Source organism: Nycticebus coucang, chromosome 1 (genome assembly GCF_027406575.1).
Source record: "Nycticebus coucang isolate mNycCou1 chromosome 1, mNycCou1.pri, whole genome shotgun sequence".
In the NCBI taxonomy this organism is placed as follows: Eukaryota; Metazoa; Chordata; class Mammalia; order Primates; family Lorisidae; genus Nycticebus; species Nycticebus coucang.
The window spans coordinates 65,672,091-65,687,109 of NC_069780.1; the positions used below are offsets into that span (position 1 = coordinate 65,672,091).

The window sequence follows — 15,019 nt, forward strand, 5'->3', positions numbered from 1 at the left end:
GGGGAGTCTATGTATGGGCAGAGAGGGTAGTTTAACTGTGGGCTGTTACTGGAAGACAGTCTCCAGGCTGAGCTCCAGCCCTGCTGGCTGGCTGCAGGAAGAGACTTAAAGCAAACTCAGGAAACAACTCCCAGGCCGGATAAAGATTTGTGACTGGCAGCCACAGACCTGCCAGCCTTCTTGATTTCTGTTCCGGAGCAAAGGTCACTCAGCCGCTTGAATCAGCCTTTTTTTTTCTTCCCCAACTTTGTTTCCTTGATAAGGAAGGTCAGCTTTGCAAAGTCAAAGGTGCCTCTTATCATCTCCTGCTTTCTACAAATAGTTCTGTGAACCAGAACGTTCCTGTGAAAGATGGCGGGGAATTCTATACTGCTGGCTGCTGTCTCTATTCTCTCTGCCTGTCAGCAAAGTAAGAGGCATGGAGTGTGTGTGTGTGTGTGTGTGTGTGTGTGTGTGTGTAGGGAGAGAGGGAGGGAGAGCTCAGTCCAGTGTTTGGGTTTTATACTTGTTTCCTGCTTCCTCTGGCCAGTGGCTCTGGCAAGTGCTTCCTCTTGCCTGTGCTCGGGGTCATCAGCCTACTTACCTCCTTCCCTGGGACCAGCAGAGAATGGGAACATTCCAGAGATTATTTCTTTCAATGGGGATGTTTGGGCCCTTAGAGCTCAGTGATTTTGCCCTATCAAAACTCACAGCACAGTTCAAATGAGTATTAGAAGTGTGCTAACCTGGGAAGTGGAGTATAAACATTCATAAGGAGTGTTCCAAAGGTAATATTGTTTCTGCTTCGAAACCTGGTTGTCATTTTTCAGCCCTGATCTTTAATTAATGTGCTTTCTTAAATAAACTGGCTTATCAGGTTGACAAAAGTTCTCTTTCAGAAATATGAGCTTTAGATTAATAACTAATTCTAAATTTTAAAACATTTCCCCATTAGGATTATTCAGCATCCTGACAGCCTTGTTAAATAGAGGGCTTTTCCCCATGGGAGTCACATTTGCCCAATTCTTATTATCTTACTTACCATGTTAGATGGGGAAAAGGATCTGAGCATAAGTGAGCAAGACTTCCTATCAAGTATGCCTGTCTCTTTATTTTTCCAAGTGTGCACATACCAGGAAATAGGGCTGAGCTGTAGAATGTGCAAGTTAATGCTAATAGCCGGAAACATGAGGGCACAACCCTTAAAGATCAAGTTTGGGCTTTCATGCACACGCAGTGTCTCGCCTAACAGTCTGTATTGTGAATGTACGAAAATCTTTAACCTTCAGACACACATGAAGGTTTGTGGTTTGGTTCAGTCTTTTGTGGAGTGGAGCAGAATATTTGTGAAGTAGCTTAGGAAATTTCACCCCAAAATGACTCCTTGGTGTAAAGAGTATTCTGAATGAAAAGCCCTTCTAGATCAACAAGACCTTGGAAGAGGCTTTCCCTCTATCTGGATAACCAGATGGACTGTCCAAAGAACAATTGACTTCCCCCCTCCTTCCCTGTTATCTCACGATATTGCAAGAAAGAAGATCAAGAATGCAACCAAACCTGACCCAAATCATTTTAGATATAATACCCATCTCTCAAAATTAATTTAATTTTCAAAAAGAATCATTTCTAAGTCAGTTACCCCCTTCCATTCCTCCCTCCTAGCAACCATGTATTGCCCCTAAACAGAATTATGCATATTCTTTATCTAAAAGGAGGTATAAAAATGTGTGTACCCACTGGGATAATGGATAATTGGTCAGTGTACCCAGAAAGGAGAGCTTCGGCTCAAGTTTAATAAAAGGGGACAGAGACCTGCCTGGGCAAAGATGGCGGCTGCAGTAAGGATGGTTGGAGGTTTGTTTTTATATAGGGTGTAGGGGGAGGAAGAGTCCACAGGTTGCTGGGAAGTTTCAACCGGCCAGGGTCTTTCTGGTGGAACTCTTGGGCTGGCCGGGTAGGCCTTTTGTTTTGGGAGGTAAGGTGGGGGAAGTGTTTAGACCCCTAACAGTAATCGCTGTAATTCTCCCTGTGCCCACGGTAAATACATATATTTAATCTAACCTTCTTAAATCAAAAGCAAGCCTCTTTCTCTTATTAATCTAATTAATTGAGTTGATCTTTCACCAGGCTTTCAGGAGAAAGGGGAAGTGTCCCTTCACCCAATTAAAGAAGCACTTAGGGACCTAATCTAAAGGGACCAACTTGACCCGGAGGTGCTACCAAAACTGAATATATCTTGTCAACAAAGCCCCTGCAAAAGATTTTCAGAGACTTCTAATGTCATTTGAACTGGGCTGTGAGTTTTGAGGGCCCACTTTGAGCATTCCCATTAAGAGAAATAATCTTCTCCAGGGAAGGAGGTAAGCAGGCTGATGATGCTTTATTATCTAGTGAACAGTTTTCAAACCGGGGTAAGGAGACAAAGGTGCATTCCAAGAGAGCAAAGAAAGGGATTGTCTAAAATGGAGAAGGTGCCTGTTCAGGTTTCCACTCAGATTGGCTTATGCAAATGAAGATGCAAACTTGCTTAGTTCCGATTGGTTTATGCTTGCTGAGTTCTGATTGTTTGATGCACGTCACAGTCTATTGGCTGATTCAGGCGAGGTAAACAAGAACAGACAGTTACGAAAATCCCAAAGGTAAGCTAGCCTGGGGATTTTCCTGAACGCAGAGTATGTGTGTGACCTAGCGGTCTAGCGGATTCTAGAGGCCCAGGTAGACACAGTCAGGATCCATCTTGATGGATTAACTCTTTCAGGGTCCACAGCCCTCCCGCCATCGCTGCAGAGAACACAGGAGCCGTCCCCAAGCTGACAAGAGGCTCTCTCCTCTGCGCTGTTTGCTGGCTGGTTCAGGGGATGTGGGAACTGGGGCCAGAACCACAGGGGCAGGATGTCAAGGTTGAGTGCAGATGGGGAGAGAAGATCGCAGACTGGGCGAATGAGGGTTTGTGGTGGGCGGGAAATGTTTAATGATGGGGGAGGAGAGAGACAGAGAAGAGAAAATAGAACTGTTTAGCTGGCATTAAGAACCAGAATTTGCTGCTTTTGCAAAAGCCTGTTTATGGAATCGGGATACGTGTGCCATGGTTGAGGCAGCTCAGGTTTTGAAGACAGACAGACCTGTATCAGTCTGTTCTAGCCATGTCCTAGCTGCTTGTCTGTGGCCAGAATACTCTGCCTTTCAATGTCTCCATCAAACAGGATTAAACAGGAAATGCCCATCACCATGTTTGGACCAGGGTCGGTGCTCAGCACTGTTAGTTCCCGCTCTAATCTCCCTCCTTGGAGAGAAGTTTCTGCTGGAGAGGTAGCCACATGGTGAGGGAGCCCAGCCATGGCTGTGTGGGCATTGTAGGGGGTGCAGTGCCAAGGGAAAACTCCCCTTCACCCTCTGAAAGTTTGCTGAACAATTGACTGACAAAAGGCTGATTAATAGAAGGAAAATGTCAACCTAAAATAATCAGAAGGTCAGAATCTAGTTCAAAGAGTGTTTATTCAAGTGCAAATATTGAGCGCTGCAGCCCAGACACTTGGAAGTTGCCTTGACAAAAGAGAGACTCAAGGTTTTTTTTTGGTTTGTTTTTTATTGATAGAAATATATTTATTAAGTGGGGAGATGCAACTTTTTGTAGACAACATGATTTGGTGGACTCTACCCAAAAGATAAACAAGATCAAAGTACAGCACTTTTAGTAACCTGTTATAAAATAGAGCAGAATTTGGAAGAGAGATTTAGAGGTTGAATTTTTTTTTTTTTTTTTGGAGACAGTCTCACTATGTTGTCCTGGGTAGAGTGTCGTGGTGTCACACCTCACATCAACCTCAAACTCTTGGGCTTAAGCGATTCTCTTGCTTCAGCCTCCCAAGTAGCTGTGACTACAGGCGCCCACCACAATGCCTGGCTATTTTTTTGTTGTAGTTTGTCATTGTTGTTTGGCAGGTCCGGGCTGGGTTTGAACCCACCAGCTCCAATGTATGTGGCTGGTGCCCTAGCTGCTGAGCTATAGGCAATGAGCTGATGTTGAATTTTTTTTAATTTAATTTTTATTATAATCAGTTTGATTTAAGACTCAAGTTTTTACAGAAAAAGAGGACAAATCAGAAGGGGACATTACAAGAGTTGTTCATCAGAAATTCTCATTGGTTTGTAGAAATAACATTGGTTAGTGATCGGCTATACCTTGTTGAACTATAGGGTGAGACATTTTATGGAAACTTGACCTCAGTCCAAAGTCCAGCTAGTCCACATGGAAAGGGACTTCAAGAGTTAATTAGCTCAAGGAAGACTGAGACATACTGCTGTTATATTTTAAATGCCTTTCTAGGCTTGATAATTTAAAGGGGCTAGATAAAACTTTTTTCTTTCTCCAGAGGCTTACAACATTTAACATGCATAGAACACGGGATTTACAGAATGATTAGCCAGTTACCCAACGGGATACAGAATCTCATATACCTGCTTCACAGAGGAAGGGTAAGGCAAGGAATGTAGAGGATTCTTTTGAGGAGTAGCAAATGATTTTTAGAGACAATGAATAGACCCAAGAAATAGATGTTAACTTGCAAATGATTCTCCTTGGAATTTTAAAATTTATTTTTTCTCTTTGGAATTTGAATGAGCTGGAAAAGCGGGAATCATCTTGTGATGGAGTCTATCCAGATGTGGCATTCCTGTTTTTTTTTTTTTTTTTTCCATAGGTAATGGGACTTCAGGGAGTGGATGGAAGGTAGTTGTGTGTGTCTTTGGAGGTCAAATTTCTAGGTAGATAAGGGAACCATTGAAGTTACAGAGAACAGCCTTAGACTTGTGGTTTGGGAGAAACAAAAGGACCTTGTGGCTGGTTATTTAATTCAGCAAGTTGTGGGGGATGAAATATTTTGGTTTTCTTCAGGGGACTCCATTACTTTCCCTATCACACAAGTGTTTTTAAGGAGAAAGCAGACAGGAAAGACAGATGAAGTAAAAGGAGATTGTTCTCAATTGGTTTTAATTAACTCATAAAAAGGGAAATAAAATTGAAGCTCTCCAGAAAAAGCTGTGAAATAGCTTTTCCATCCTTATCATGTTGGTCCAATGATTGTCATGGTCTCTCTGAGCTCCCTGACCTAAGGGTGTTACAGCCTTACCAGGTTTGTTGCCTTCTACTCTAGAGGAAGCCAATATACTAAGATAGGTGTTACAGCAGAGGGAGTTTAATATCGCGGGTGCCATGTGAGGAGATAGAAGGAAGTTCTCAAATCCATTTCTCCAAGAATTTGGGAGAAAGGATTTTTAAAGATAGTTTGGCAGGCAAAGAACTAGGGAATTGGATCTGCTGATTGGCTGGAGATGAACTTATTGGGTCAGGGTGCAGATATTATCTTCTTGGGCTGATTCAGTTCTCAGGTTGCAAGACCAGTTGAATCAGTTCCTTGGTATGGCTGCTGGGGTGAGTGAGCCAGTCTACCAGAAGGCAGGGTCTGGAAGATGTCTCAAAGCTAGCCTTAGGTTTGACAAGGGCGATTTATCTATGGGAGCAGCAAAGAATATGATCATCAGCTATATGACACCTGAGTAGTAAGTCTTAGAGAGGCATGGTGATGGCTCAAGGTAGTTGCTGAAATAATTGAGAAGAGCAATTAAAGTTTTAGCAAGGAAAGGAAGGTTTATTAGCTATTAACAGCTTGCATAGCAATCTGGGCCTCACCTTAGTGACTGCAGGCCCATAGGAAGCACACCTTTGGATATTATACACAACTTGGTTTCAAGGCAGTTGCCTGTTCCCTGATATGTTGGTTTTTGGAGTGCTCTTGGTCAAAAACTGACCAGACACGCCAAAGTAAGGCAAGCATGGAACATAGTTTATTGAGATAGATTTACAGAATAAGAAAGTTTACAAAGCAGGATATGTTCACCATTGACAGAAAAATGGGCTCCCATTGTTAGGACAAAGAAAAGGCAAGGAGGTAAATGATATGGCTGGTGGTTCTCTTCTATACTACCTAGGTCAGGCCTACCTCATGGTTCAAGGGTCATCTTGGAACTAGAATCTTACAGGGCATGTGGCCGTCCCATGAGCCTCTCTGAGAACCCACAGAGCTGGGGTGGGCTGCATGCTAATTAGCCTGAAGGCTGTTCTTGGTTACCTTTCTGTTGTTAGGCTACAGAATCTTCTACGTCCTTCTTGGCAGGCTAAGTTCTGATGGTAGATTGGTAGGGTGATTCCGTTATGGTGCGAGCAAAATGACCACCATAGAAATTATCTTTAAAATGCCAATAAGGAACCTTTATTTCGATCCGCCAGTCGGCTGCCCACCTTACAGGTAGAAAGCAGCCTCGACCAGTTTTAACGCACAGGTTTTGTAGGTTGGATGATGCAGCAAGCAAGCCGCTGGATTCTATGACTGGCACGCACAGAAGCAGATTTATGGCACTTGCGTTTACTTGGTTAAGCAAAATAATAGTTAAACAAAAAATATTTTTAACAGCAATGGGGTCTGCATGACCTTACCCTGCCTGCATGTGTTCCCAAGGAGTCAGCAAGGGCTTATCCTGCGTTTCCCAGCCTCTTTTCCCTTCTTTGTTTCTTGAAGGAAGGGGGGAAACAAGGGGAGTTGGACCCTTGGCCCAGCAGACAACCATCTCAATTCCTCTTCTCCAGATGTGAACAACCACATGGGACAGAATTAAGATGGGTGGCACCAAGATGGGCCTGAGCCCTGCCTGTCCTCCTTCCTAGGAAAGCCATTCCTAACTACCTAGCTAACATAAGCAATTATAGGAAAGCAAATGGGGCACAATGGCTGGTTGTTACCACCTAAATATATTTCCCCTACTACAGTTCTCATGTGTGGCCCTTTATTAACGTTAGAGAGGGCAGTTTCAGGGAACTGGAGGTTTCTACCCCTTGGGTTAGTGCTGAGCCTAGTTGAGTCTTCCTTCTTCAGGCTGGGTTGAATGGGTGGGGGTATTAAAGCTTCTCTGCCACTTACTGAAGCTCTTTTCTCACATTGGCTAGTGTCACAAAAACCTGCCAGGTGCAATTAGCCTAGAGAAAGACGATACCTTCAAAGCTCTTACTTGTTCACAGCTTCATTTTGGAGCTCTAGGCTCTTGTGTCATTGTTAATTTATAAATCTAAGAGCACCCATCCACTGGGGGGCCTAACATCCCTATATGAACTCCTCCTCCTCTCTGTCCTAAGACAAAGACACAGAGGATCTGACTAGCCCCACTGCCAAAGGTCACGCCAAAGGACCCTAACTTTCTGGGCAGGCTGTAGAATTTGCCCACTCCCTACAGCCTCATATAAAAGAGATCTCTAACAGCCCCTGGGCTCAGACACCATCTTTGCACTGCCCACACGGGTGACCCTCACCTTCCAATAAACTTGGTCTGAACATCTCCACTCAGGTCTTGTCTCTGGGTGCCACCACTTACACTTTTCAATATCTTTCATTGTTTCCATTTCATAGGCAAAAACAAGACTTTGCCAAGTGTTTTCTCCAAGGCTATGAAGCAAGTTAGAAGTGATGGTAACAGCGGGTTAGGGTTAATAGATAAATCAATTCCTCCTTAATAGATTCACTCCCTTTTTTGGCTCAAGTTGGGCCCTTGAATCATTGGCCTCTCCAGATTTATGCTGCCCTAGAAGGAAGGAGCCCAGTGCTGAAAACATGCTGTTCTCCCACTGTCTTTATCCTCACTCTGCTCCCTCAGGCTGCAGTTAGGATGAGAAAGACTCCCGTCCTAAGCATTTAAACACTTTAGATAGATATTCAGCTACAGCTTTTACATTTTTATTTATTTATTTATTTTTTAATTTCAGCTTGCTTGTTCATTCTTCTTCGTTTGAAGTACTCTTGTTTTTTGTTCATTTTCTTCTTCCTCTGGAGATGCTCTTTCCTATTGCCTCCCCAGTAGCTGGGATTACAGACGTCCACCACAACGTCCGGCTCTTTGATGTTAGTAGAGACGGGGTCTGACTCTGGCTCACTGCTGCTCATACTGGTCTCGAACCTCTGAGCTCAGGCAATCCACCTGCCTCGGCCTCCCACAGTGCTGGGACTACAGGCGTGAGCCACCATGCCCGGCCTCAGCTACAGCTTTTAAATTCTCAACAACAGCTTATTTGGAGCAGAGGAGATCAGTGGAAGGAAAGCGGCCTGCTTAGAGAGCCCTTGCTAAGCCAGGATCGATATTGACTGACTTTTTGTCAGAGGGAAAGTAGTATCCTGTGTTGGTAGGAAAGCATTGCCCCGAATACTCTAACACACAGAGAGGCTGACACTACAAACTTGCTATGAAATTTTAAAAGGAGGCCATTTTAAAAACATTAGGGAGTAGGAAATGGATATGGAAGTAATAAAATATGTGAGACAGGGGATAGTATTGAAAACTGGTAAGAAACTAACACTGGAAGAAATAATCTGAAGGGAAATAATAGACCCTACGAGTTAATTATGGGGTGAAACATGGGGAGATAAGGACAGGAGGCAAGAACTACTGAATGTTCAGAGACTGACGAAGGAGGAAGTATGGATTGAGAGTGAGAGGGGCCCACAGAGCTGATCCTCAGACAGGGCCGTGTGGGGATTAGGGTCGATAATCTAATGCAACTTCCAAACAGCAAATGAGAGAGAAGAAAGTCGGCCCATTTAATAACAGGGAAACTGAGTCAGGCCCTGGTCCCCCACAACCTTCCTTCTCATATTCAGGCAACCACTCATCTGCTTTATGTCACTATGAATTCATTTCTCTTTATGAGAATTTTATAGAAATGAAATCATACAGTGGTACTCTTTTTAAAATTCTGGCTTTCACTCAGCATAATCATTTTGAGATTCATTCCTGTTGTTTTGTGTTTTAATAGTTCATTCCTTTTGTACTGTTGAGCAGCATCCCATTGTGTGATGTATTACAATTTCTTTACCCACTCAATGTTTTTTGAGACAGAGTCTCACTATGTTTATGTTGCCCTTGGTACACTGCTGTGGCTTCATAACTCACAGCAACCTCAGACTCCTGGGCTCAAGTGATTCTCTGGTCACAGCCTCTGGAGTACCTGGGACTACAGGCGCCCACCACAATGCCCGACTATTTTTAGAGATGGGGTCTCACTCTTGCTCAAGCTGGTCTCCAACTCCTGAAATAATCCGCCCATCTCAGCCTCCCAGAATGCTTATAGGCGTGAGTCACCATGCCCAGCCTACCCACTCACTCGTCGATGAACATTCATATGAATCAGGATTCTCCAAAAAATCAGAAGCAACACACACACTCAGACACAGACATATATACACACAAAACACACACATGACCCATACAGACATTTATTGGTGTGTGTGATTGTGGAATCTGGTTAGTCTGAAATCTGCAGAACAGGTTGGCAGCCTGAAAATTCTGGAAAGAGGTGATGTTGCAGACCCGGGGGGCAGAATTCCTTCCTCTACAGTGGATCTCAGTCTTCACTCTTAAAGGCCTTCCACTGATTGGATGAGGCCCAGCCACATTATGGAGGGTAATTAGCTTTACTCAGAGTTTACCAATTTATATGTTAATCACATCCCAGCAACATCTAGGGTGGTATTTGATGAAATAAATAGGCACCATAGCCTAGCCATGTTGACATGTAAAATTAACCATCACAAAGTTGTTCCTACTTTGGGGCTATTGCAAATAAAGCTGCTGGGAACATTTGTGTACAACTCTTTGTATGAACATATCATTTCATGGAAAAACTGAGTCATGTGGTTGATATATGTCTAACTGAAAGAATCCTTCCAAACTGATTTTTGAAGTGCTTATACCATTTTACATCCCCACCAGCAGTGTGTGAAAGTTCCAGTTTTTCTTATTTCCTTGTTTGTCTGTCTTTTTCAATTGGTTTGATTTGTCTTCTTCTTCTTTTTTTTTTTTTTTGAGACAGTCTCACTCTGTCATCCTGGGTAGAGTACCATGGTATCATAGCTCACAGTGGTATCAGAGCCTCACTCTGTCACGCTGGGTACAGTACCATGGTATCATAGCTCACAGCTCATAGAGTACCATAGAATCATAGCTCAGATGCTTAGGCTCAAGCTATCTTCTTGCCTCAGTCTCCCAAGTAGTTGGGACTACAGACGCTTGCCACAATGCCTGGTTAATTTTTATTTTTAGTAAGATGAGGGTCTTGTTCTTGCTCAGGTTGATCTCCAACTCCTGAGCTCAAGTGATCCACCTGCCTCAGCCTCACAGAGTGATAATACCTAGGATTATAGGCATTGAGCCACTAGGCCCAGCTGGTATGATTTGTCTCTTTAATTTTAGGCTTTTTGATAGGTATGTAGTGGTATCTAATTGTGCCTAAATTTGCATTTAACTAATGACTAATGATGTGCCACATCTTTAACAGAACATTCCCCTTTACTTGCAGGTTATTTTGCTTTGCATGTTGGAAAAGCAAGATTAAAATACAAAGTTACACCTCCAGCAGTCACTGGGTCACTAGAGTTTGAGAGAATATTTCGTGCACAGTAAGTACTGCCTCTTGTACCCATCAGGGATCTGTGCCTGCCACAGATTCACAATTCCTGACTAGGGGGAAGAGGTATGGAGAATACCCTGGATTCATTTGCAAGATCCAGTCATAACAAACCACTCTTTACAGCCAAGAACTTTCTCATGGTCCATGAAGCTTGAAGAGTCCAGGGCGTAGAGGCTTTACCCACATCTACTACAAATTCTGCAGGCTATATTTACAGAAAAGGCTGAGCTCTTAGGAGAGACTACTATGTCCTACTATGACAGCTTGGTCCAAGAGGCCCCCTCCAGCCCCATGACAGCGCAACAGCCTCAAGTTGGATTAGATATGTTAGGATTTTCTATCTTTATTCCTTTCTCTACTTCAGAACAGAGGTAGATTCGTATTATCCTCTCCCCAGGTGTGAAAGTGTGGAATAACTACCACTGGTAGTACTGGCAATACTTTTAAAGTGCAGACTTTATTTTAAAGAACATGAACCATATGAGAAGTCATTCCCATTTCAATTATCTTTGAATCCTTTTGGTTATAGCAAGTGGAAAATACTGGCTTGGCACCAGTATATCCAATGCCTTAAAATTAATATTTATTTTTATCAGAGGAATACATTTACATGATCTGAAAATAAGTGGGATTATAAGTCTGATGACAACATGTAACTCTTTCTTGTCCTAACCTCCCCTCACCTGCCATCAATCCCCACAGATAGCCATTGGCTTCCATTTTGACTACCAGTTTGAGTGTTTACTTCCATATTTCTAAACACTGTGCTTTCACTGCTATTTATTTTTTTATTTTTTATTTTTTTTTTCACTGCTATTTATTGATCAGCCAATTTTAGGTATTGTCAACTGACTTCTTTTTATGGAAGAAAGAATTTCCTGCTCCTTCATTCCCTCTTTTCCTTACCCCATTCTTCCAGTTACATTTTATCACTTCATTAAGGTAAATTAATGCTTTTTTTTTTCTTGGACTCATTCCTGCCTGAGTTCCCCACCTTTCAGCTCCAGTCTGGACAGGGCTTTTTGGTCTTGGTGCACTGCTAGACTTCCTGTCACCATTCTGGAAATTTCTTTTACACCTCCTGATTTGGATCACTTATTTCCTGGATCTCATGTTTTCCTATTTATTAGCTTTCTCTCTTATTTTGGTGGTGCACACTCTCCAGAAACTTCCTGAGAGAGGGTGGATGGTTAGTAAGGTTTTGAGACTTTCCATGTCTGAATCTACCTTCCTCCTGGCTTGGTTACACATATATTTCTAAGTTAAAAATCCTTAGCCTCAGAATTTTGGAAAAATTGTTCCATTAATTTTTAGTTTCCATTGATGCTGTTGAAATGTTCTTTACTTCTCTGATTTCTGGTATTTTGGATCTGCCCCTACCCCAGCATCCTGAGATGGGAATGGCTTTGTGCTTGCTGCAAGCATTTTTCTTCATGGTGCTGAACCCAGGGAAACCTTTTTCACAGCCTGAAAGTTCATGCCCTTCTGTCTTAGAATATTTTCTTAATATTATTTTTTCCCCAACTTCCTTTCCTTTATTTTCTCTATTCTTTCATTCTTAAAATATTTTTTAGTTGTATGTTGACCTTCTGAATTAATCCTCTAGTTTCCATTTATCTTCAGATTTTCATATTTTACATTTCTGTTCTTTCTGAGGAATTTCTAACTTGAGTTTTAAAATTTTTTTCAGTTATAATTTTATTTTTTCCTTTTACTGTTATTTGCATTTATTTTATGTTGCATTATTCCTGTAATATAAGTTTTTGTTCCTCCAGTTTCTTCTGGGATATCTTTTTCTTCTGTGCTACCTCCTCTTCTGGTTTGGGAACAATTTGTTCTTTCTCGGTAAGGATCATCTAGATGTGGCAGGGGGAGCTCATGAATGGGTTAATGCGACCATGAGTCTGTAAGTTGGGTGATGCATCTTGGGTGCTTTGTTCACCTGGATATGCTCAATGACCAGAGAATCTACATCTAAACCCTTAATTTCAGCACTACTCCCTGCATTTTTAAGCAGGTGCAGGAAAAATTCAGCACCCCTTTTGGGCCACCAACCCTACATCCAACACCACCGTTTGGCCTGGGCACACATACCAACCCCACCATTGTAACATGGGAATGGTACACACTGTTTCTGTAAAGAGACATTCTTTAGATACTTGGTGGCTTTTCGTATATACATACCCTTGATGGCCTAACCAGTTTCACATGTGTTCTTAAAGTGAACACGAAGATTTGAACCACTTGCATGACTTTGTGGGGTTTTCTGGGTCAAGTGAACAGTGAACCATTTTCACAGATCACCTCAGGCTGCTTAGGGGAAGAGGAAGCTCAGATATAATTTTAATTTCCAAGAATTTACTTTGCTTCTGTTTTTATTGGTTGTTGCTATTAAATCATCACTTTGTTTCATAGATGCAATTTATTCTCTTATATCGAAGATTTAATGATAATTTTAATGTATCATCTGTTTCTTTTTAGCTCCTTCTTGTTTGTCTATTTTGGCCTTTGTCTTTTGTTTGTATCTATTATTTAGCTAGTAAATATTTAGTGAGCACCTCTATATACTGAGCATTGTTGTAAAGTTTGGCCTATATTTGTGAACAAATCAGACAAAAACCCTTGGCCTCTTGGAGTTACCGGATAGGGAGAAAGACAGAAAATAAATAATAAACATCTAGTGTTATTAGAAAGTAATATGTTAGAAGGTAATAATTGCTAAGAATAAAAGAAAAAGGAAAGCATTGTAAGAGGAACCAGGGTGGGTAGCTGGGGGTAGGTTGGGAGGTGTTGCGATATCAAGTAGGGTAGTTAGTGTGGGCTCCAAGAGAAGGTGGCACTTGAGCAAAGGCTGGAAGAAAGTGAAGGTATTGGCCATGTGAGAATGTAGACAAAACCACAGGGAATAGTCAGGGCAAAGACCTTAAGTGGGAATATATCTAATGGGTCAGCAAAGAGGTGAGGGCTAGCAGGGGTGAGAGGAGGTCAGGTCAGAGGTGATGGCTGGCTGGACCATGTAGGGCCTTAGAGGCCACTTTGTGAGCCCAATGCAGTGACTCACACCTGTAATCCCAGCACTCTGGGAGGCTGAGGCAGGTGGATTGCTTGAGCTCAGGAGTTTGAGACCAGCCTGAGCAAGAGTGAGACCCCATCTCTACTAAAAATAGAAAAATCAGCAGGGAGTGGTGGTGGGCAGCTGTAGTCCCAGCTCTTTGGCAGACTGAGGCAAGAGGATCATTTGAGTCAGGAGTTTGAGGTTGCTGTGAGCTATGATGATGCCATGGCACTCTACCCAGGGCAACAGAGTGAGACTCTGTCTAAAAAAGGGGCCACTTTGGGACTTTGGCTTTTTCTCAAAGTGAAACAGAAAGTCATTATTTTTAGGGTTTTAGGCAAATGAGTAATATGATCTTATATTCTAAAAGGATAGCTCTCTGCTTTGCTGAGAATTGTCTGCATGGCAGCATTAGTAGAGACAGAAAATTCCTTTAGGAGGCTACAACAATCCAGGTGCGATGACAGTGGTTGAAGCCAGGGAGATAGTAGTGGAGATTCTGACTATATTCTGAGGGTAGAGCCCAAGAATTTCCTGGTCTAATAAGTGTGGAATGCAAGAAGAGTCAAGAATGACTCTTGGGTTTTTTGACCTGAGTATTCCAAAAGATGGTGTTGTGATTAACTGAGGTGGAGAAGGCTGCAGGAGTCGTCATTTTGGGGAGAAAATCAGGAGGTTCAGTTTTGACATGTGTCTGAGATATGACTTATGCTACCATTAGGGAAAGGCCTTAAGCATTATGATCTACTATACTAAGCTATTTGGATTGTTTATGATTGCATCATAAACTGACTAATATGTTGTTTTTTATAACTCCAAGAAGAGGTAGAGAGTTGGCAGCTGGATATACACATCTGCATTTTAGGAGAGTGATCAGAGCTGAATATATAAATTCAGGAGTCACTGGCACGTGAAAATGAATTAAAACCACGAGACTGGAGGAAATGTTTAAGAGAGTGGTTGTAGGTAAGGAAGAAAAGAGAACCAAGCACTGAACTTGGAGCTTTCTAGGATGAAGTCAAAACAATGACAAGGGTCCAGCAAGGATCTTCAAGGATGAAGTCAAAACAATGACAAGGGTCCAGATCTGAGCAACGGAGATCTTGGAGGCTTTACTCAAAAGCTGGTGATTCTCAATTGGCCGTGCAAATTTAAGAAAGAGACAAGAGAGAGTGAATTGGAAGCTCCCCCAGCAAGCCTTGGGCTTACTAAGTGAGTGGTCAGCTTCGTGAAAGGGTGGTTGGTCAGGAGGCAGCTTTCTTCTGGGGATGCAGGTCATCTTCCTTTTCTCTAGAGAAAACTCTTTAAACCTTCTTCGGGGCTCAGGAAGAGAGATGCAGGGATAGGTATAGAGGCCTGACTTTGGCGAGTGTGGTAGGTAAAGGCAGAAAGGTTTTTCTGCTATGCACCATGCAGGTTCTCCCTGTTTTCAGTAACAGCTTTGCCTCTACCATCTACTGTTCCTGGGGTTCACCGGA

The 15,019-nt window shown here is 42.5% G+C and overlaps 1 protein-coding gene and 1 pseudogene across 2 annotated transcripts in view; one reads left to right on the forward strand and one right to left on the reverse strand.

Annotated features, from left to right (window-relative positions):
- The first annotated feature begins 217 nt into the window (after positions 1-217).
- Positions 218-15,019, forward strand: part of MGST2 (microsomal glutathione S-transferase 2) — a 46,087-nt gene continuing 31,285 nt past the window's right edge. Inside the window, exons 1-2 of one of the 2 annotated variants that reach the window (XM_053581907.1) lie at positions 218-409; positions 10,376-10,475. In XM_053581907.1, the coding sequence (XP_053437882.1) occupies positions 352-409; positions 10,376-10,475 (158 nt within the window). In that variant the 5' untranslated portion in view covers positions 218-351. The remainder of the gene's footprint in view (positions 410-10,375; positions 10,476-15,019) is intronic. The other variant, XM_053581900.1, reaches the window with a different exon arrangement.
- On the reverse strand, positions 12,229-12,777 carry LOC128579763 (60S ribosomal protein L17-like; annotated as a pseudogene).